General features: G+C 46.7%; 1 protein-coding gene across 1 annotated transcript in view; it reads left to right on the forward strand.

Annotated features, from left to right (window-relative positions):
* MAPK15 (mitogen-activated protein kinase 15) overlaps window positions 1-23,782 on the forward strand; it is a 254,034-nt gene that overhangs the window by 77,855 nt on the left and 152,397 nt on the right. The window contains exons 4-6 of the mRNA XM_085604390.1: window positions 18,554-18,583; window positions 19,858-19,948; window positions 21,616-21,746. Of these exons, the coding sequence (XP_085460516.1) occupies window positions 18,554-18,583; window positions 19,858-19,948; window positions 21,616-21,746 (252 nt within the window). The remainder of the gene's footprint in view (window positions 1-18,553; window positions 18,584-19,857; window positions 19,949-21,615; window positions 21,747-23,782) is intronic.

A 23,782-nucleotide genomic window follows, 5' to 3' on the forward strand; every position in this document is an offset into this window, starting at 1 on the left:
GTCTACAGTTAAGTGTCCCAACTTCTTACAGTTGTTACACCAGGCCTTTGAAGGATCAAAGTTCTTCCCCCTATAGGGCTGCGGCACATAGGTAGTAGTTTGGGACCCACCCCCCTGTGCAGGTTTTTGGGGCCCTTTGGAAGTCTCAGACTTTTTATCTTGAGGATTCTCACCATATTTCCCCTGGGGAGGTTTTGTAACCACCTTCTTCTGGTCACCCCCAGTGGTTGTCCTTGTCACCCTAGTCTTGATCCAGTGGTCTGCCTTCTTTCCCAATTCTTGGGTAGAAATTAGACCTAAATCTACCAAATACTGATGCAACTTTTCATTTGTGCAATTACTTAATATATGTTCCTTCATAAACAAATTGTAAAGTCCAGTAAAGTCATGCACATTGTGTCCAGTTAACCAACCATCCAGTGTCTTTACTGAGTAGTCTACAAAATCAATCCAGGACTGGTTCTGGGTTTTGTGAGCCCCCCTGAATCTAATTCTGTACTCCTCAGTGGTGAGTCCAAATCCCTCAATCAGAGTTGTCTTCATGAGATCATAGGACCCTGCATCTGGCCCAGCGAGAGTCAGAAGCCTGCCTCTGCAGTTACCAGAGAACAGTTCCCACAGGAGTGCCCCCCAGAGAGTTTTCTTCACCTCCCTCATTTCACAAGCCCTCTCAAATGCTGTGAACCATTTGGTGATGCCATCACCCTCCTCAAATTTAGCGACACTCCCTTTGGGGATTTTAGGATCAGAGGATTCCTCCCTGTCCTTATTTTTACTATTGCTGCCACCATTGATGGTTGCAAAACCCATCTCCTTTCTTTCTTTTTCTAGAGCCAGGAGTCTGGACTCTAGATCCAATCTTTTGGCCAGCCTTGCTAAAAGGCTGTCCTCCTCATTGAGGCTGTCCTCAATGCCCTCACTGTAACCTGTACCACCTGTGTGGCCTCTAGGTCCCCAGGGGTAGATACTTGGAGTTAAGGGTCTGGGGACCCTTTCCTCCCTAGGGATTATTGGGGGTGGGCTTCCAGCCCTGTCCTCCTCATCCCTTTCCTCATCTGACTGGTCATCATCATTCTCAGATGGCTGGGCCTGGGCATACTCAGCCAGGAGCTCCTGGAGCCCTTGCTTGGTTGGATGCTGGCCCATTGGTATATTTTTTATTTTACATAAGGACCTTACCTCCCTGAAAGACAAGTGAAGGTAAGGGGTTCGGTCGAGCTCCTCAACCATGTCCTGTATGATATCTTGGTTATCTTCACTAATAGCTGGGTTCTGTTTTTGAGACATTCTAACAAAAAGTTCGAATCCCACTACCCTTGACTATAGTGACCTTTATTTTCTAAAATTCAAAAAGGGAGTTAAGCAAGGCCCTAACAAGACTTATAGTAGTTTGGTAAAAATGCCAATTTGTAAAAATCAGAATTCTAAAGTTAATTTAAGAGTTCTGTTGTGTGATCAGATGGTAACCAAGTAGTCCAACAAATGCTTGTTTGTATCCCACTGCTGATCCACCAATGTAAGAAACTGGCTCTATATATACTGAACCAAAGTGAGGATACATTGTGTAGAGTCCAAGGGTCTCCAGAGGTTTGGCACAGGCTAAAGTTAGATAGAACCTTACTCTCTAAAGTGGTAGCTTGGTCGAGCAGTAAGGCAGTATCAGAGGACAGTATAAAGCATTTGATGTACACACTCAGTCAGCAAATGGTCTCACACACTCAAGAACTGAACTCTAGGCCAATTGTTTTGTTTAAAAAAGTATACTGTTCTTTTATTTCTATAATCAAGCAAGCCTGGTACAGGTAAGCATATAAATACTTTGCACTAGTAATTGACTTGTTTGAACACAGTTCAGAATTGCAGTATAACAGGTACTGGTTTTGATTACAGGTTTAAGAAAGCAGTTTGCAACACATTGCAGGTATAGTACATTCAATTGAATAGGCTTTTTAAGTAAAATGCAGTTAATTACTTTTCAGATTACTTTTCTAACCACAGGACTGGATCCTAGATTCAGCCCTGGGACATTTCCTGAAAACAGGTGAGTAAATGCGTTTTGGTTAAAGGTATGATTTTTAAGGGATATTATTGTATTTCAAAAGTTGACACTTTTTCACATAGAATCACCAATGTTATCCTATGGGAGGAAATTCACTTAGCAGGTAAGTTAGGTTATCGTTACTTTTTCTTACTCAGTGCTGGGTCCTGGATTCAGCACTGAAAACAGTTGAGAAAATGTGTTTTAGTTAATCGACTGATTTTAAGGAATATTTGCAGTTTTCAGAAGTCGACACTTTGAAACTTTTTGAGAGCAAAAGTGTCAATGTTATCCTATGAGCAAAAATGAGTTATCGGTTTCAAGGTAAGTAATCGGTCTTTTGAATTAGGCTTCTGGGGTTAGACTCAGGAGTCTCCCAGGGTCAGCGATGCACTGTTGTTGCACCTTCAGCGGCACTCGAGCGGCCGGGTGCAGAGTGTTGAGGCCCAATGTTATGCTATGGGGGATAGGGGGACTCTGGTTGGTGGCTGCTGGTAAGCAGGCCACAAAGTTGTGGGAGCAAAGCTCCTAGAGTTAAGCTCAGGGCACGTTTGGGACCAAGTTACCACCAAAGGGGCACCCTCAGCAGCGCTAGGGCAGCCGGGTGCAGTTTTGAGGTCGGGTGCCCTGTTGAATTCAATGGAGATTCTCCGGGACAAAGAAACGCTGCAGACTCGGGGACGAAGATCTTTCAGGAGTGACCACCACTTTGAGGGGTAAGTTGAGATGTAGAGGGATGGTTAGGCACCACTGGGTTGGGCACACAAAGCCATGGGGTGACGGGTGCAGGGGTGGCTTAGGACGTTGGATTTTCTTACCCGCTCTGGTCGCGGTAGGAGGGGTCTCCTGCATTGAGGCTGCAGGTGTCATCTGGAGGCTTGCGGCAGGTCAGGGGTCACCGGGTCTCGGGTCTGGATCGCCGGGGGTACCTCCTCATGGTGTTTGTTCACTCAAACACAGGCCGGGCTCAGCAGGTGCAGAGTGTGCTGAATTTGCGGTATCTGGCTGGCACCAGAAGCTGCAGTTCAAACACGTCTGGTGTTCACGGGAGAAGCAGCTTGGAAAGTGAATGCAGGCAGGTCCTCCGGGATTTTTGAGGTTGCTGGGTGCTGGATACGCCGGGGTTTTGCAGGAGCAGGTTCGAGGGTAGACAGGCCTGTAGGGCTTGGGCCAAGTCAGTGGGTGTCGTCCTCTTGTTAGCTCTGCACGGCTTCTCGTCCTTCTTCTTCTTCGTCTTCTTTTCTTGTGGTTGCTGGATCTGAGGAAGGAAGGTTCAGGGTGCCCTTAAATACTACATTTAGGGCCGTTACAGGTAGGTAAAGGGCAGGGACCAATGGGTCCCTTCCCTGGGGTGGGTACACCCCCTATTCTGCCACTCTCCAGTGGGAGGGGGGCAGGAGCCTGTCCCTGGTTGGCTGGATCCCCCCATCCTCACGATGGTGGGGACTCAAGGTTGTGGTTCACCTCGCCTCCCCCACCTTAGGGGTGGAGTTGGCAGAGGTGGGCACACCTCTCTTCCTCACTTTGTTTTTCCAGCTGGGTCTCCCGCCCAAAGTGGGGTGTAGAACCAGTGGGGAACAGTTGCTGAGTACAGCAAGTGGTCTGGAGAAGCTCACAAAGGCGGCATGCCTTTGAAGCTTCTCCTTCGTGAACCCTGCCCATCCTGGGGAAGGTGGCTTGGCACCTAGTCCTAGGATGTGCATTGTTTCAGGCCCCCGAGAGCAGCAAGCTCTCGGCCCAGGGGTCCAGAAACATGTCTGGTGGTGGCAGCATGCGCAGCCACTCAGTCAGGTCACTGGGAGTTGGTCGAGTTTCAGGGGGCATCTCTAAGAGGCCCTCTGTCGGGCATTTTACATTAAATCCCACACTGGCATCAGTGTGGGGTTTAATATGCTGAGAAGTTTGATACCAAACTTCCCACTCTTCAGTGCAGCCATTATGGTGCTGTGAAGTTCGTAATGACAACCTCCCAGCACCATATACTCTTAATGGCAGCACTGCACTTACAGGGCCCAGGAATGGGCCTGGGCACTGCAGGGGTACAGGGCTCATGCACCTGTACCCTCACCACTGGCATAGGGCACCCGGCTAGAGGGGTGACTGATGTATGCCAGGGCAGTGTGTGCCATGTCGTCTCTTTGTTTTGTTCTGCACCCAGACACTCAGCCTGCAAAGGCAGTGTGTGTGTGTCAGGGTACAGGGCCTCTAAGGGTGGCACAATAAGTTCTGCAGCCCTTAGGGGCCTTCTCTGGTCACAGTGCCCTGGGTACCTATGGTACCATTTACCAGGGGCTGACATGTGGCCAGAGATGCCAATTGGGTTTAGGCTTCAATGCAGTTTTAGGGAAGGAACACAGGCCCTGGGTACCTGATTGGCAAGAGGCCAGGGCACCCTCACTCAAAGTACATCCGCAATTCAGCATAAAGTGGGGGCATACCATGCAAGAAAGAGGGCACTATCTCACACCTAGTAGCTCTCAACCAAGCCCACATCACGGGTATGAGATCCTAGACTTCAGTATGCCTTCCTCACCCCATTGGTTCTCAGTGATGCAAAGCTTCAGAGCTCTTAAGCCAAGCGCACATCGCGGGTATGAGATCCTAGACTTCAGTATGCCTTCCTCACCCCATTGGTTCTCAGTGATGCAAAGCTTCAGAGCTCTGAAATGGAAGAATTTAAGAAACTGGGGGCTGTTGCCCAGCTAAAGTTTCCAGCACAATTGAAAATCATGTTCAAGAATAAAATGTATAATGTAAAAACAGTGCAGGAAGCAGAAGAGCTTTTGGAAAATATAAATAATTCGCAAAATAACATCTAGTTTGAGAAAACTGCCCCACAAACCTTTAAGAGTATAAGAGATAGCTAATTGTCTTTGTACATTTTCTAGATCCACATATATCATATAATCGCAAAATGTATAATATAATAGGATAATATGATGTGGGGAAAACATTAGAAATAGGGGAAGTCACAGTGGGATTTTCAGCTATATATGGCCGCTGATAACAGATGAAGATTAATTTCAGGGCTAAAAATGGAACACATCGGTAGGCATAATCTGGACTAAATCCAGGCAAATGGGGGTAGGGTTCTCCAGGGAGGGGATCGGGGGGGGGGGGGGGTGGAAGAGGGAAGGGGAGGCATGGGTGAGGGTGCTTAGGGATAAAAAGGAAAAAAAAAAAGAAAGTTCTCATTTACTTCTTTGTCTTGGTGTTATTTCTTCTTGGTTATTGTTTTTTAACTGGTGTCGACACCCAGGAGAAGGTAGATGGTTTGGAGCTCAATATCTTAATCCCCCATGAGACTGTTAAAATATCTATCCTGGAATGTAAATGGTCTCCGGGTCAAAAGTAGGAGTGAAAAAAATCCTCCAATACCTCAAAGATTCACCGGCACAGATAATCATCTTGCAAGAAACACACCTTCTGAGGGAACAGATTACTGGCATATGTAGGAAGCTTAGGTGGGTAGATCACTGTGTTAGTTCTGAGCAAAATACTAACATTAGGGGGGTAGCTATTTTAGTTAAGAAACGCACTAATGCTCGTCTCTTGACAAGTATGACAGATTCAAGTGGCAGGTGGGTCATTGTTAAGTTATCTATGGAAGGTACACCCATAACGGTAGTAGGTTATTATGGACCTAACCAAGATGACCCTTCCACACAAAAAAATTATTTTCTCAAATCTCCTGGGGTTTCCTGATTCGGTTATTCTTGCGGGGGACTTTAATATAGTGCTAGATCCTCAAAAAGATATATCACCCAGTAGCAGGGCAAACGTCCTGTCTAAATGTACGACATACCTAAAGATGATGATGAGGCAGAATGCCTTATCAGACACCTGGAGAGAAAGAGCAGGTACCAAATTGGGTGTTTCTTTCTACAATAAAAAATATAGGCATAAATCAAGGATCGATTACATCCTTATCAGCAATGATTTAAGGGGTAAAGTCATAGATATAGGCTATGTGACCCCCCCCACCTTTTGGATCATGCGGTGGTCTGGATAGAACTTAAGATGCCTGACAAAGAACAACGAAGGGTGTGGACATGCGATCGCACACTTCTCTTAGATAAGGTTGAGAGAGAGTATCTGTCCCAGGAGACAGAGCTCTTCCTAAACATAAATGTAGGTTCGGCAGAGCCTGCAGTGGTTTGGGACACCTTGAAGTCATACTTGAGAGGCTTGATTACAAATAGGACCTCTTACAAGAACAGACAATATAGAGAAGAAATTACATCTATTGAGAATGAAATGAAGGAGGTAGAAAGAAAGTTTAATGACGAAGCCAATCAGGGTACCCGCCAGACACTAGAAGATAAACTGAAAGATCAGTTGGAGGAAATTATTCAGGCCAGAATTTCTAAACGATGGGAAGCTAGTAAGCTTGCCTACTTTGAATACAGTGAGGGAGCCGGCAAATTACTGGCCTGGAAGACCAAAACAGACAGAGTCCGTAACCTTATTAAACAGATTCATGATGAATATACTAAATTACCAACAACTAATGATGAAGAGATGTAGTCACTATTAGTGCTCGTGAATGGCTAAATCAGATCAATCTTACTTCACTAGACTCTGTCCATCGTCCGAGATCTCACAACAGGAGGTTAGGAAGGCATTATCAATCTGTAAAATAGGTAAGGCTGCAGGGCCGGATGACCTCCCCATGGAATTATACAGGAGTTTGGGAGAGATAATAATTCCATGTATGACAACTCTCTTTAATAAAATCCTGATAGAAGGTGCCAGACCTCCAACTTCATCGGGTGAAGCTAATATAACTTTGATCTTAAAGCCAGGTAAATCTCCAACTAACTGCTTGTCCTATAGACCTATTTCACTTTTAAACAATGACTATAAGATCTTTACTAGAATACTGGCAGATAGGTTGAGTGGAGTAGCAGGAAGTTTGCTGCATGTGGACCAAAAGAGTTTCCTGAAAGTCAGGAATCTTTTTGACCTTACCCATGATCTTATAGGTGCCATCGACTTTGCTTCAACTTTTTCACTTCCCTTGGCAGCAATGACCCTGGATGCCACCAAAGCATTTGACAGGGTAAATTGGAACTATTTAACTGCAGTACTCAAAGTACAATTTTGGTCCAAAATTCTGCCGAACTATCCATCTCATATATAGTGACCCTTCAGCGAGACTTGTAGTCAATGGAAATTTAACTAGACCCTTTAAAAGTGAGAGAGGAACCAGACAGGGCTGCCCCCTTTCCCCGCTCCTATTTAATAGGTATGTAGAACCATTCGCTATACGTGTAAGGGAGGAGACCGATATTATACCATTCAAGAGTGGAGTGTGGGAGAGGAAGGTGGCTCTGTATGCAGACGATCTACTAATTCTGTCGTCTAATCTGGAGCTATCTTTCCCTCATATTATCCGTCTAGCGAAGGATTTTGGCCAGGTTTCAGGGTACGAAATCAATGCTGATAAAGCCGATATTATGACATGGAATCTACCGGGATGTCGACATCAGGTTAAAAATGAAATACGATATCTGGGAGTAAAAATTGTCCAGGACATTAATAAGATTGCAGAAACAAATTTTTCAAACATTGTGAGAGAAAGTCAAAAAATTATGAAGTCCTGGGCATATCTTCCCTTGACCATCATGGGTAGAATTAATTTAATAAAAATGGTAATTCTACCAAAAGTCACTTTTCTTTTCAATACCATCCCGCTATAATTTGAGAAGCAGGCCATAGGTAAATTCCAGCAATCTATTAATTCTTTTGTGTGGGCCTACAAATCGACAAGAAAAGCATGGAAAAAGTTGGTCTTACACTCCCAGATATTCAGTATTATGCCTGGGCCTTTCAGCTACCACATTCCAGAATGCTATTAGAATGCCCGGATTTTAAATACAGAGACCAGAAGTTCTTTAAAAAAATAAGACTGAAGGTATTACTGAGTGCAGCTCAAATTTGGGCCAGAATTAAAAAATCAACGGGCCTAGAATACTACTCAAGCTTGGCCCCTTTGTGGGATAGTCCGGGAGCTCCGACCTGCTTGAAAGACAAATTGGCAGCCCCCCTTAAAACAGCGGGGTTCCTGGTATGGGGAGATTTGATCTCTGAGGGAGTACTTTTGCCCTGTGCATCATTTGATGAGAGAATGGAGAAGGTATTTCCAGATTCAAATATTTACAGTTAAAGAGTTGGTTTCAGAGTTCTGATAAATCAATAGGCATGGGTATTATCCTTGAAGAGCATTTGGTACAGAAGCAAGGAGGAAAGCAGGAAGTATCATTCTTTTATTGGATTATAGAAGAGACTATCGATGGAGAATTCAGATTACACGAGGAACTTTGGGGGGGGGACGCAATCCCGGATATAGACACGGCAGATATGTGGCAAATTTCCTTTAACACCCGATTTACAGCTGTGAAACCAGCTTGGTTAATAAGAAATCATTATTTTACCACACATAGGGCCTATTTTTCCCCGGCGAGACTCACTAAAATATCTAAGGGCCCTCCTGCCAGCTGTTAACAGTGCCATATGGAAAGAGTCCCAGACAACACATATGTTCTGGGATTGTCCAGCTATTTCAGAATTCTGGAAGAAAGTAGAAACCACTCTTACTGATATTTCTCCCTCCGGCTTATCATTTTTGGGATATCAAGTGAAATTATCGGCCCAAGCAGAGGTTTCTTATTCTATGCTATTCTGTTAGCTAGACGTGAAATCTGCAAAAGATGGGCTGAGACCATATCCCTCATGCACTCAGACTGGCTGACTTCTCTATATAAAACTTCCAGAACTGATTTAGCTAGACTGAGAAATAGCAGAAAGAAAGCCATTTGGGATCACTTGAAAAACTGGTCTCCTGGCCAACAACGTTAATAATGATAATTTGCCTCACAGCATAAGATAATCTATATAAAATATATAATTTCTTGATCCTATAATTAAGCCTCAGGGAAAGCTCACAGACTGTGTGAGGCTGTGTTGTGTCTTTTCAGTATTGATTTCCAATTGCAAACAGACTCACAGCATCAGGCACCGGTTTCGAGAAAAAAGAAGAGAGTATGACCACCCTTTCCTTGACAACGAGAGGGCAGCAACAGGAGTGGGTTTGCTTGCCACTGGTAGGCGGGTGACAGAGAGGCGGGGTTCACACCTTGTGGGCCTACGTCTCGTAACTGAGTAACAGTGGTAGCCTACTAGTATCCTAGTGGTCTGGGGTCAGAGGCGAATGAGGATAAAAAAAAAAAGCTTCAGAGCTCTCAACCAAGCCCACATTACGGGTATTAGATCTTAGACATCAGTATGCCTTCCTATCCCCATTGACTCTCAGTGATGCAAAGCCTAATAGTTCTTCAACCGAGCCCATATCACAGGTATGAGCTCCCAGACCTCAGTATGCCTTCCTCACCCCATTGATTCTCAGCGATGCAAAGCCTAGGAGCTCTCAACCAATCCCACATCGCAGATATGAGATCCTAGACTTCAGTATTCCTTCCTCTCCCCATTGACTTGCTGTGATGGAAAGCCTAGGAGCTCTCAATCAAGCCCACATCACTGGTATGAGATCTTAGACTTCAGTATGCCTTCCTCACCCCATTGATTCTCAGTTATGCAAAGCCTAGGAGCTCTCAACCAAGTGCCCATTGTGGGTATGAGATCCCAGGCCTCAGTATGCCTTCCTCACCCCATTGATTCTCAGCGATGCAAAGCCTAGGAGCCTCAACCAATCCCACATCGCAGAAATGAGATCCTAAACTTCAGTATTTCTTCCTCAACCCATTGACGCTTAGTGATGCAAAGCCTAGGAGCTCTCAACCAAGTGTACATCGCTGGTATGAGAACCTAGACTACAGTATTGCTTCCTCTATCTATTGACTCTCAGTAATGCAAAGCCTGTGGGCTCTCAACCAATTGTACATCGCTGGTATGAGATCCTAGACTACAGTATGCCTTCCTCTATGTATTGACTCTCAGTAATGCAAAGCCTGTGAGCTCTCAACCAAGTGTACATAGCTGGTATGAGATCCTAGACTACAGTATGCCTTCCTCTATCTATTGACTCTCAGTAATGCAAAGCCTGTGAGCTCTCAACCAAGTGTTCATCGCTGGTATGAGATCCTGGTCTTCAGTATGCCTTTCTCTCCCCATTGACGCTTAGTGATGCAAAGCCTAGGAGCTCTCACACAAGTGTACATCGCTGGTATGAGATCCTAGACTACAGTATGCCTTCCTCTCCCCATTGACCCTCAGTGATGCAAACCTTAGGAGCTCTCAACCAAGCCCACATCGCGGGTATGAGATCTTAGACTTCAGTATGCCTTCCTCTTCCCATTGACCCTCAGTGATGCAAAACCTAATAGCTCTTCAACCGAGCCCACATCACGGGTATGAGATCCCAGGCCTCAGTGTGCCTTCCTCTACCCATTGACTCTCATTGATGCAAAGCTTAAGATCTCTCATCCAAGTCCCCATCACTGGTATGAGATCCTAGACTTCAGTATGCCTCCACCCCCCCTTTGACTCTGAGTGATGCAAAGCCTCAGAGCTCTCAACCAAGTGCACATTGTGAGTATGAGATCCTAGACTTCAGTATGCCTTCCTCTCCCCATTGGTGCTCAGTGATGCAAAGCCGAAGAGCTCTCAACCAAGCTCACATCACGGGTATGAGATCCCAGGTCGCAGTATGCCTTTGGTCCAGTGATGCTGTGTGGGCTTCCTCTGTTCCCCGTGATCTTTGCTGCAGGTATCTCACTGGCTGCTGCTTCTCTTCTCTAGTCCATAAAGAACTCTCACTTTGCAACACTTAACCAGAGATAGGTATTTAAGTCGGTCATCAGCATAGGAAGAGATTGGGCGACCTTGTCAAGCCTGCTTTGTCAATAGCAACCTTCTATAGGCTCTTCTCTCAAGGTGGGCCTCCTCTATTGTTAGTTCAGCTCTCATTTGTTGCAATATGGAAACAACTCGAGCTAGGTGCTTATTAGCACCCTCCAAATCACGAGCACAGGAGGCCTGTGACTAGTATTCCCTACTGAACATCAGATCCTTCTCATGACTTAAGGCTACAAACAAGCTTGGATCACAGTCCTGAAGTGGTTCTATCCCATTTGAACACACAAGCTGTTCATCCACATAGAGGGATTAGGGCCCTTTCCATTTCTCATCACCCACAGCATCCATGAAGGTGCTGCCCTGTAGCCAGTAAGCTTCACGTTCCAGATGGTACCAGCGGGTGCTCTGCTCACAAACCAGCTTATCACCATCACCTGAAATGATGGTGACATATAAGCTCAGTTTCAAAATGTCATAAGCCAACAGTACCCAGTGGGTAAAAATCTATTTCTGGCTCAATGAAGCCTAGACCTCTAGCTTCTGCGTACAGCTAGATCTGCCAAAACAGAACCCATGCTCCTTCACCGCGATGCCTGAAACCCAGTGCCCAGTTTTGGTTCTATGTGATGGGTTTGGTGGCTTCTCCCCCTCTCCTCCAGAGCATCATATCCATTGACTTCTGTATTGCTCCATGACATGCCTTCAGAGGGCATGTGAGAAGCAGTTGTAGCTGATACTCATTTTGGCCCGGATTATAAGTGGCCAAAAGCAGTATCACAGGGGAGTAGGAGGTACCCCTTTGGGCTATTGTAATGCTTCTAGGGTTTCTGGGCCTTGACTTCTTGGCACGCAAAGTCCTCACTTGCTAATTGTGGACCCAGCATCACCAGACTCAAACTTTGGAGTGGACCTGGAAGGTTTGTGTGCAGCTGCTCCGCTTGGTCCCAGCCTTTACTCTGACCCAGCATGGGAACTCAGTGGACTAATACATCTTTTTTAGACGCCTGTATAACCTGTACGTCACAGATTCCACTCATGGTGGGTCCATTCAGCCTTTCATTCTTCTAAGGTTAGTAAAATGAGGAGTCACAAAAATTGAGTTTATGCTAGGTACTCCCTATCCTGTTTTAAACCACTACTACACATCTACACTATTCTGGCCCCACACCCGCACTTCACCATACGGCAGTTGGATAGAACATCTCCGGCAAAGCGCCCCTTTTTAGGGAGCCCGTTGGGTATTGCACTGCCGACCCGACGAGGAGCAGCCCATATGATGAAGCATGACACCTGTAAGGGTGTGTGAGGGCACCATAATCCAACATATGGATTCCCAACTACAGACACTTCTGATGGATACACCTGCCAGTGGATTCCTCACCTTGTGAATATCCCCTGCGCCATCATTCCACGGAACTTTTCTTTCCCAGCACTCCACGTCGACGTGGGCGACGTCACAATGCATCGGCTCCGCTCGCGACTCCGTACGACGTCACCGGAGCCATAAGAAGCCCACGTCGGCGTGATGACGTCAGTTCCCTTTTTTCCGCGCCGTCGACGCGCAACCGTTTTTTCCAGTGCTCTCTAGCTACTTTGTAGTATATTGCTGTGTTACTGGTAAAAATTCGGTATGTCTTTGACGAGGAAGTCGGGCTTTAAGCCCTGTAGGGAATGCGGAGGTCTGATGTCCATGACTGATCCGCATCAAGACTGCTTATGGTGTCTTTCTTCGGACCACGATATGGAGGAATGCGGGTGCTGTAGGAGTATGAATCCTAAGGCACTGAAGGAGAGGAAGACTAAGCTCTTCATGAAGAAGATCGGTGAGGAGAAGAGAGGGAGAAGAAAAGAGAAGTCGAGGCGGGAGTCGTCGACTTCGAGGTCGTCGAAATCGAAGAAGCATCACAAAAAGAGAAAGCATTCTTCTCGACGTCGGTCCTCGAAGTCCAGGAAGTTGAGGTCGACTTCGCCCCGTCGGCGTCGGAGCAAGGCCTTGTCACCTTCTCCTTCGAAGTCTCCAAGAGGTTCTCCTTCGTCGAAGCGGGCTCCAGCTCAGTCCCCGACGCAGTCACCGGCTCCGTCTAAGGCGTCGACTCCGGTTCGAGTGGAGTCGGATGTCTCCATGGATGAACAAGAACAGGAAGAGCCTGCTCCGGTGCCTGATGAATCTGCGGCTCCGGTGGAAGATACTGCAGAGCCGACGCCGGAGACTCCACAAAGGGATACAGGGTCTGTTCCTTATCCGCAATTCCCGGCTCCAGGTACCGATTCATCAAATTTTCTAAATGCCATGTATGGTATATTTAACAGGGCGGCCTTCCCATCCGGAGCACCAACTGGTCCCGTGGGTCCGATGGCGTATACGCTAGGAGTGCCGCAGCATTATGCTCAGGCCCCCTTTTTGCCCTTTATGCCGATGGCGCCTTCGTGGCAGTTTCCGGCGCCGTCTGGGGATCCGACACGACTTCGGATGGACCATCAGACTTCGGAACCTTCTTCGATGCCGCGTCCGACTCCATCGGCGCCGCGTCCGGCGCCGCCGACTCCACCTATGGCGCCGCCGACTCCGGTACCTCTGGCTCCACCGACGCCGCGTACGACGTCGACGACGCCGGCTCCCCGGATTCGATCGAGGAGGGAGGCCCAGAGGGTTTTGGAGGAAGGAAGATATATGGAAGAAGGTGAAGTCGACTCTTCTTCAGATGAGTTTGAGGGGATTGAAGAAGCAAGTGGGTTGGATACCACCCCTGAGTGGGAGCATACGTCAGCTAGATCTTCTCCACCTCAGGAATTGGCGCCCTATCATGTGGTGATCAAGAAGGCCGCAGATCTCTTAGATTTGCAGCTGCACTCTGTGGAGTACAAATCGAACTTACTTACTGAGGTGTTGCATTCTCCGTTATCTACTTCGGAACCTTTGTTGCCTTTCAATGAGGCCATCTTGGAGCCGGTCTTGGAGGTGTAGAAGAAGCCTCTTTCATCTCAGGCGGTTTCCAGACAGGTGGCAAGAAGGTACAGGGTTGCACCAGGGGATCCAGATTTTTTGTCTACACATCCATCCCCGGAGAGCCTAGTTGTGCAGGCTTCTTGTTCTAAACATGCTTCGGGTGCTTTCCCTCAGTCTCCAGCTGATAGGGAGTCAAAGAAAATTGATCAGGCGGCCAAGAAGTCCTTCTCCTCAGGAAGTATGGCGCTGAAATCATCTAATGCCACATGCCTTCTGGGGCGTTATGTTCATGCCTTGATGGACTCTATTAAATCTTTGGCCCCTAAGTTGCCTGAGGGGGATAAGTCGTCCTCCTTGGAGGTTGTTGCGGACACTCAGGTAGTTGCCAGACAGGTGATCCAGTCAGGGCTGGATACGGCGGACTCGGTGGCGAGGATCATGGGGTCGTCTATAGCCGCAAGAAGGCAGGCGTGGCTCAGTTCCTCTGGTTTCTCGGCAGATGTTCAGGCCACGTTGGTTGATCTGCCATTCGACGGACAGAAACTGTTTGGGGAGAAAGCAGACTCTGCCCTTCAACGTTTTAAGGACAGCAGATTGAGGGCAAAGTCCTTGGGTCTGCCGGCTCCTGCTAGGGGTTCAGCTTTTCGGAAGTTTAGGGGTTTCGGAAGAACATCCTTTCGCTCCTTCCGACAGCCCCAACAGCAGCAGCAGCAGCAGCAACAACAGAATCCCCTCTATAGGTCCTATAGAGGGAAGCAAAGGGGTCGGAGAGGTTCTGGTCGCAACCCCTCTTCTTCCTCCTCCTCTGCTCCCAATGAGGCTTCAGGGAAGCAGCCCTAGATCCCCCATCCCGGATCATGTAAGTCCTGTGGGGGGTAGGGTGTCCTACTTTCTACGGGGTTGGAAATCTATTACAACAGACCTTTGGGTTTTGAACCTCGTAGAGACTGGGTACGCCCTTCCCTTTCGGGAGTTTCCTCCCCCTTACCCTCCTTGCCAAGGTTATTGCTCGGAAGACCATCTGCTTCTCCTACAGAAAGAGGTTCTAGCCTTGCTTCAGAAAGGTGCAATAGAGGTGGTTCCGGAGCAGGAAAGGGGTCAGGGATGCTACTCCCGGTATTTTTTGATTCCCAAAAAGGACGGCAGATTGCGTCCGATTCTGGACCTCAGAATCTTGAACTTTTACCTGAAACAGGAGAAATTCAAGATGCTGACCCTTGTGCAGGTTCTTCAAGCGTTGCAGCAAGGAGACTGGATGGTGTCGCTCGACTTGCAGGATGCGTACTTCCATGTCCCAATCCTGAAGTCGCACTGGAAGTATCTCCGTTTTACGGTTGGGTCGCAACACTACCAGTTTGCGGTCCTCCCGTTTGGTCTTACTACCACACCTCGAGTCTTCACAAAGGTGATGGCAGTGGTGGCTGCTCATCTCAGGAGGTCGGGATTCCAGTTTTCCCCTACCTGGACGACTGGAGTCCCCAGAGATGGTGCAGCGTCATCTGCGGGTAACATCTCAGCTGTTATACGACTTGGGTTTCTCGATCAATGTGCCCAAATCTCACCTGGTGCCCTCACAACGCGGCCTGTTCATAGGGGCGGTACTGGACACTACTGTGTGTCGGGCATTCCCTCCTCCTCAAAGGATTCTCGACATTCAGGAAATGGTTCCTTTATTCCACAATGGAGCGGTTGTTCCAGTTCTGAAGGTCCTTCGCCTGCTCGGTCTGTTCGCCTCCTGCATACTGTTGGTCAACCATGCACGCTGGCACATGAGGGCGCTCCAGTGGTGCCTCCGCAGGCAGTGGTATCAGCACAATGGAGATCTCAGGGAGTCGATCAGGATCTCTGGAGAAGCTGCAGCGGATCTATCTTGGTGGAGCGTGGAGGGCAATCTGTCCCAAGGAAGGCCCTTCCATCTTCCTCCATCGGTGGCCACAGTGATTACGGATGCATCCACCCTAGGGTGGGGTGCTCATCTGGGGGATCTGGAGATCAAGGGTCTTTGGTCTCCAGAGGAGAGGTTGCTTCACATCAACCTTCTGGAATTGCGGGCGATACGTTTGGCACTCAAGGCCTTCCTCCCTTCCCTTCGCGGTCAGTCTCTTCAAGTCCTGACGGACAACACTACCGCGATGTGGTATGTCAACAAGCAGGGAGGAGTGGGGTCGCGTTGTCTCTGCAGAGAGGCTCTGCGTCTCTGGTCCTGGGCTCAGGACCATCAGATTTGTCTGGTGGCAAATCATCTGGCTGGGGTGCTGAACGTGCGTGCGGACAGTCTCAGTCAACAGTTCTCCGCCGACCACGAGTGGAGGCTCCATCCGGAGGTGGTTCGTCACGTTTTTTGGACGTGGGGAACTCCTTGGGTGGACCTGTTCGCCACTTGCGAGAACGCGCACTGCCCGTCGTTTTGCAGTCTCCAGTATCCGATGCAGGGGGCGTTAGGGGATGCGTTTCAGTTGAGTTGGGGCTCACACTTCCTTTACGCGTTTCCTCCCATACCCTTGATTCCTCGGGTTCTGAGGAAGGTTCGCCAAGACCGGGCCCAAGTTATATTGATCGCCCCGTATTGGCCAAGAAGGGTGTGGTACACAGATCTTCTCCACCTCTCCTCGTGCCCTCCGCTCCGTCTCCCTCTGAGGGCAGACCTCCTCTCGCAGTCGGAGGGGCAGGTTCTACACCCCCACCTCCAGAGCTTGCACCTTCATGCCTGGAGATTGAACGGGGCAACCTGAGTTAATTCTCTCTCCCGCCTGATGTGGTGGACATTATTTTATCGGCCAGGCGACACTCCACCAAGTCCATTTACTCCTACAGGTGCTCTAAGTTTGTTAAATGGTGTGGAGAGAGGTCCATTGACCTTTTAAAAGCCCATCTTTCTAATGTTCTCCAGTTTGCTCCTTCCTTGGCTCAGCAGGGCTGTGCTGTGGCCATGGTCAAGGGCTATCTTTCGGCCTTATCGGCTTTTCTATGTCTTCCAGATCAACCATCACTTTTTAAATCTCCGGTTGTTCTGAGGTTTATCAAGGGCCTTACAAACATGTTTCCTCCCACTCCATTTGTAATGCCTAAGTGGGACCTTAATCTTGTTGTAACCTTTATGATGGGGTCCCCATTTGAGCCTCTACATAGCTGTCCTTTGAGGCTGTTGTCCTTTAAGGTGGTCTTTCTTGTAGCCATAACCTCGGCAAGGAGGGTGAGTGAGCTTCAAGCTCTTAGTTCTAAACCCCCGTTTTTAACCTTGCATGCTGAAAGGATGGTTCTCAGGACCAGGGCTGCTTTCCTGCCAAAAGTTGTCACTCCGTTTCATTTGGGTCAGTCCATTACTCTCCCTGTTTTCTATCCGCCTCCTCATCCTTCCAAAGAGGAGGAAAGATTCCATCGTCTGGACCCAAAGAGAGCTGTAAGCTTTTACTTGGACAGAACGAAGGACTTTCGTATGGACGATCAGCTCTTCGTGGGTTATGTTGGTCATTCCAAAGGAAGAGCGGTGCACAAGCGCACGTTGTTGAGATGGATTGTCCTTACCATCAAGATCTGCTACGCCCTGGCTGGTAAGACCCCTCCTGAGGGCATTAGAGCTCATTCAACTAGAGCTAAGTCATCTACATCTGCTTTGGCCCGGGGTGTTCCTGTGGCAGATATTTGTAAGGCCGTGACTTGGGCCTCCCTCCATACTTTCGCAAAGCATTATTGCTTGGACTCAGAGATGAGGAGGGAGGGCCACTTCGCGCGCTCTGTGTTGCAAGACTTTCTGGTATAGGAAGGTGGACACCCTCCTCCGGGAGTGGGGACTGCTGTGGGAATCTATTCACAAGGTGAGGAATCCACTGGCAGATGTATCCATCAGAAGAACAAGTTACTTACCTTCGGTAACGCTTTTTCTGGTGGATACAGTATCCGCCCTTTGGATTCCTCACTGACCCACCCGCCTCCCCGTTGTCCACCTTTGTATACCATGAAAGAGGTCTTGTTGGAATGTTTTGATACTTTCTTGTACATTTGTAGGAAATGCTCGTTTGTTTAGCATTCCTTTGCTTTGTATGCTATGTATATGTATTGGTATTCTGTATACTGTGTATACTTGGAGTTGTCGTTGGTTCACCTGTTCGCCTCGAAAAAATGGGTGGAACTGACGTCATCACGCCGACGTGGGCTTCTTATGGCTCCGGTGACGTCGTACGGAGTCACGAGCGGAGCCGATGCATTGTGACGTCGCCCACGTCGACGTTGAGTGCTGGGAAAGAAAAGTTCAGTGGAATGCTGGCGCAGGGGATATTCACAAGGTGAGGAATCCACAGGCAGATACTGTATCCACCAGAAAAAGCGTTACCGAAGGTAAGTAACTTGTTCATTGTGGACTTAGTTAGATCCAGCCTTCTCTTTGACTTTATTGACTCTATTACAGAGGAACGGCATAAACTCAATTTTTGTGACATCTGCATCTGGGGCTTTGTTTATGCTCGACCTCCTACTCCCCTGCGAGTGGAAACAGCCCCCCTGTCCTTCTCTTTTTGTATTTAATTAGTAAAGTGAGCACCCTTGAGTTGGTTAATAATCAGTAGTTGTAATCAGCTCCTTAAGATAATACAAATGGTAGAGTGGCTACATGTGTCGTGATTATTAATTCTTCGAAGGCACCAAGATATATATTCTGTGCTTGAGAAAGTATTAAACATTCTACTGTATTCATGGTGCACAGCCCATTTTTCGTGAAGTGGAAGCATTTATTTATGTCTTTTTTTTGTTTCCAGAGAACATTCCGTGAAATCATGTTTCTGCAGGTAAGTTGCCATCATCTTGCCACATCTTTATTTTGCTTTAGTGCATGTTCCATTTGCACTCTCCCACACCCACCTCTGTTTTTCCTGCGGTAGCCCCAGTAGATTGTCCTTTTTTAATCCTGATCATCTCCTTGACTTTTTTCAGCTTCCGTCTGTCTCATGTCATCAGTTAGACATGGACATTTCCACTTTTACCCTCACGCGTCATGTGCTCTCTACATAGCCATGGTGTCCTGCTCTCCTGTCTCCCTGTTACATCTGCTGTATGGTCACCTCCTCTCTTGAGAGCTCTATTCTGGCTTCTCCTGGTTCTCTCTTACCATTGATGCTCATAGTCCACTGTACTCAGTAATTTATGGAAACCTAACCAGCAGATCAGCACTATTTTTCCGCAGGCATTCTGCTGGAATGTACATGGCAAACCGCATGGCTTGTGGTAGTTGCACACAACGTTTACCCAATGGTCCTTTGCACACTCTTTTCTGCACCTGGCTTTAGATTTGCGCCATGAAACCTCTGGGTGCCCGTGCGCTTAATAAATTTAGAATAACATAACATAACATAACATTTGCTTAGGATCACAGTAAGGCCATTTGAACGTTTGCCTGATGTGATGTTTGCTTTGGAACAGAAATGAATCAGATTGTCATGTCTGTGTCTTTGTCTGTGATCCCACAATCGCAGTTTGAGATGATTGCGCCTTTCTTTGATTGCACTATCTTATTGTGGTTCCTGCTTTATATTGATACATATGTCTCACCCGCTAATACATCATCCAGAGCGAAAACATGGGAGTGACTCTAACTCGTGCTCCTTATAGGATGAAAAGAAGTTCAGTAACCGAAAAGGTAGGCAATGTGGATCACTCTAACATAACATTTGTAGAATAAAGTAACTTTAAGAACATATATATATATTTGATTCCTTTTCCATTGTTACAGATTAACAACATCACAAGTCATTTCCAAGTCAGTCATATACAATCCTTTTAACAGTATCGCCCATTAATAGGATTGTCCACTCTGCCACAACATTTAGCTTGAGTAAAGCGAGTTGTAATAGAACTTTAACCTTTTCTTCTGCTGACATGCGTCATGTAGTTGAAAAGTAACGTTTCTTGTAGTCACTCCCTATGTTTTTTTACTGCTTCATCTTAATCACTGGTTTACTATTGTCTTCAGCTAACTTAAATGCAGTGCTGAGATGAGGCTCTCTGTTTCGTCTGAAGCTGTGTCAAAAGAGGGGTAACCACCCATGGATTTGTTTCCCCCCAGGAATTTGGCGAACATCAAAACATCATCAAATTGCTGAATGTCATCAGAGCGCAAAATGATAAGGACATCTACCTGGTCTTTGAGTACATGGGTGAGGCTCGCCGTTCTTCCTGGGTTTCACCGTACTTTAGAGGGGACACCTATGTTAGACTGAACACTGGTCAGATGCGTCTGTGCCCCAATTGCCTTAACTAGCCATGAAATAGACATTCAACTTCTAACAGCTGGTGGTGCGATCTTATTCAATTATTTCTATTTTTAATTTCTTTTCTTATTGGCACAATCTGTATATATCACATTAATTCAGAATATGTAACTAAAGCCCTGATGTAAGGTCAGATGGTAACTGAATAATGCTCATTGATTGGAGGGTACATATTGTGTGGGTTTGGAGCATGTGTGTAGGGGGCAGAAGGTGAAGATAGTATAAACGTTTTAAGCAGGCAGAGAAATGATTGGGCCAGAGTAATGTGTAGTGTAATGCAGATGGTTAAGGCTGCCACAGTGATAACTTTAGCTAGAAAGATCTGTGTTTTTAAAGCTCCCATTGGGCAAACTAGTTTACGGCAGCTGGCACCACTTGACAGAAATCTTACCACAAGTTCTTGATGAATACTTGCAGCAATACTTAATTAATATTTCTGGTTACTTCTTAGATGGTTTATAAACACTGATGTGTGGCAGCTTCTGACCTTCCCTATAAGTGGTTGGCAGTGAACAGATTGGTGCTATTGCAGAGATGAGCTTCTCACTGTTGTTGACAGCTGCAGATGGCAGCCCCACTATTTACACGCCCTTTGTTGGGTAGTTTACACTGATGCTGGTTTTCACCTCTGAGATGTTCTGTTGGTGAGACTAGTAGCTATGAAGCTAGCTTTAATGTTTGAGCTTTTGTTGGGTGATTGGCAGTGAAGAACATGACAGTGCCTTATATTTTGAGCTTTCCGTTACGAGGCTTATGGTAGGGGAGTTTGCAGAGCTGCTTCCTGTGATCTTCTCCGCAGATGTTTGGCAGTAATGGTTGTGATAGTGTTGCTGTTTTCTTTGAAGTTCTTGTTTGGTTTATGACTGTTCCTCAGTGGCCCTGCTGAAACCTTGGAACCTCTTATGTGGTTGCCTTAATTGAGATGGCAGTGAGGCTACATCCAGCCTCTGCTGGATGATTGCCATTGATGACTGTAATGATAGCATTGTTCTTGTTGGATTTTTGACCTCGATGGAGAGCTAGCAGTATTGCTATTCTTGTGCTTCTGCTTAGAGGTTGGCAGTTTAAGTTGTCAGTGCATATGTTTTGAGATTCTCCGTAGGCCGTTGGTAGTGATTGAAGTGGCAGTGATTTAATGTAGGTAACAATGCTGTGGTTTGTTAGTTGCATGTCGGGCTGTTAGTGGTGAATGGCACCATCATTTGAAAAAGTGTCTGACACTTCTGCACAGAGTAGTGTTCTGTCTTTATTTTCTACGTAGCTAAAATTGCTACTCGCTTCTCATTAGGCTCTGGGTAGCAGTTGAATTTGCAGTGTTTAGGTGATTGGCAGTGTTTATGCTAAATTCTCTTTGATCAGCAGTACTGGAGGTACTCCTTTGTTGGTGTTTGGTAGCACTGTTGCTCCTTTTGAGCAGCATGTCAGGCTGTTAGTTGTGATGGAGTCCGCTGTGCTGCTGCCTTTTACTGCCAGGCTTTGCATTAAAATGTGACGTGCTGTTCTTCCCATGATTGCATGAACAGGGAAGGCTTAATGAATGTTTCTTTCTTCAGAGACGGATTTACATGCAGTGATCAAAAAAGGGAACTTGTTAAAAGACATTCACATGCGCTACGTTTTGTACCAACTACTGAAGGCAACCAAATTTATCCACTCGGGGAACGTCATTCACCGAGACCAGAAGGTGAGTGTACCCCCACCTACTGCTGTTCCCGTCCACCATTGTGTTGTTCTCTACCCCAAACCAACCCACCCCACTTTAACTTCCTTATGAGCTCGCCTCCTCCCCCGCTCATGTCTATGTAGCAGCTTCACAACACCACCTTAGAGCCAGAATTATAGTGTGAGGTTTTCACTTCACATCCCTTTTCAGCAAGTCTAGTTACAGGAGACAATGTAGCCATATATCTTGCATTCCTACATTGTGGCTCCATCTGTATGTCACATGCTTTGTAGTGCAGGACTTCAAGCACTGAAGACAGGTGGATTCTGAGGTGGAGCTCAATGCAGGAATCTTTTAATCCTGGCTCTCGTGGGGAAAATATATATTATAGACCAGAATTTGTCTTCTGCACCTTCCCAACAAATGTTCATGTAATTTATGTCCTGTGATGAAGGCCCTCACAATTTCCGGGAACGGTTGTGTGCCTGTTTGCAACAGGTTGTGGTCCACAGCCAGTGTCTTTTACTATGAAAACCGAAAAAAGCTGTCATTCAGCACAGCAAAAAGTATTTTTTAACAAATTTGAAACCCATAAGTTTGTGTGACTGATCGCCTAGGCCATAACCACATCATCTGCTGCCTCTTCAACTCTGCGTTGCTGTCTGCTGCAGTGGGTAGGGTGCTCTTACGCAGTGTAAAGGAGCAAGCATTCCTTCTTTTATTCACCTCTACGTCTATAGACTTCCTAAAAGCCTGGCATTTCTCCTGTATATAGACTTGAAATGCTCATGCTTTTGGTCAAATTCCTTGGAGTATCTAGTGCAGAATCAAGCCGTGCTTCTATGAGTTAGTTTGTAACTAAGGTACACAACGGATTGTTACATTAGCGGATGTATATTTTAGGCATCACTTCATTGTGGGATTTGTATCCAGGAAGGGAGAGTCCTCTGCATGATAGATCTACGGAATAGATGAAGGACATTCATCCTCAGTATGAATGATTCAACAGAGTAGACCATTAGGTCCCTTATTCGCCTGATACAAGACATGATGCTCTCATGGCTTAACACATTGCTCGGTACAAAGGTGCACATGTCGCCTACTTCTGCTCTAAGCATTGCATCCACAGTGTCTAGGCAGCTCGCAGGTGCTACAGTTCTCTAAATGCAGGGCTGGCTGAAATCGATATCTTTCAGGCCAGAGGTCTAGACTAAGATCTTTAACATCTGCAATGATGGAGAAGCTCTATTTGGTAAACATATGGACGATGTTCTTCATCCAATTAAGACTGATATGCTGAGGTCCCTTAGGGCCTGATTTGGAGTTTGGCGGACGGGTTACTCCGTCACAGACGTGATGGATATCTTGTCTGCTGTATTCTAAGTGCCATAGGACATAATAGACTTGTAATATGGCGGACGAGATATCCTTAACTTTTGTGACCGAGTAACCTGGTCCACCAAACTCCAAATCAAACCCTTAGTGTCCTCCAGCAAAGACATAACCAACTCTTTCGTGGAGCCAGAGGATGAGGTGAATTTTCGTTTAGAGGAGGATATCGGCTATAGAGAGACCAACCCTATCAGAATCCTCAACAGTCCTCCGGGAGGAGTATACTCAACTGCAATATAGAACTCCACCATCAGCCGCGTATGAGGCAAACTTCTTGAAGAAAGCCAAGAGCCCATTCCAAGGACTAGACTAGAAGACTGTGATGAATTAAGAGTGCCAGTCACAAAATATTTGCCCCCACCCTCAGATGGAGGGTGAATCTCCAATTATCACAGACTTGGGAATGTGTGGCTACAAGATCTTTGGGTTCTAACCGATGGTCACACTTAAGAATTTGATTAAAAATCTCCACATATTCCACTTCAAAAAAGACCTCGGCTCCACTTTGTTACAAGTGGAGACTCAATGCATATTAAACAATGCAGCTAGAGAGCAAGTGCCCTGTGTCCAGTGAAATACTGATTTCCCTACCTCTTTTTTTCTGATGAAGAAAAATCTGGAGAATGGAGAGAAATTTAAATTAATGGGAAATTAAACAAATACCC

Source organism: Triturus cristatus, chromosome 5_1, assembly GCF_964204655.1.
Source record: "Triturus cristatus chromosome 5_1, aTriCri1.1, whole genome shotgun sequence".
NCBI lineage: Eukaryota > Metazoa > Chordata > Amphibia > Caudata > Salamandridae > Triturus > Triturus cristatus.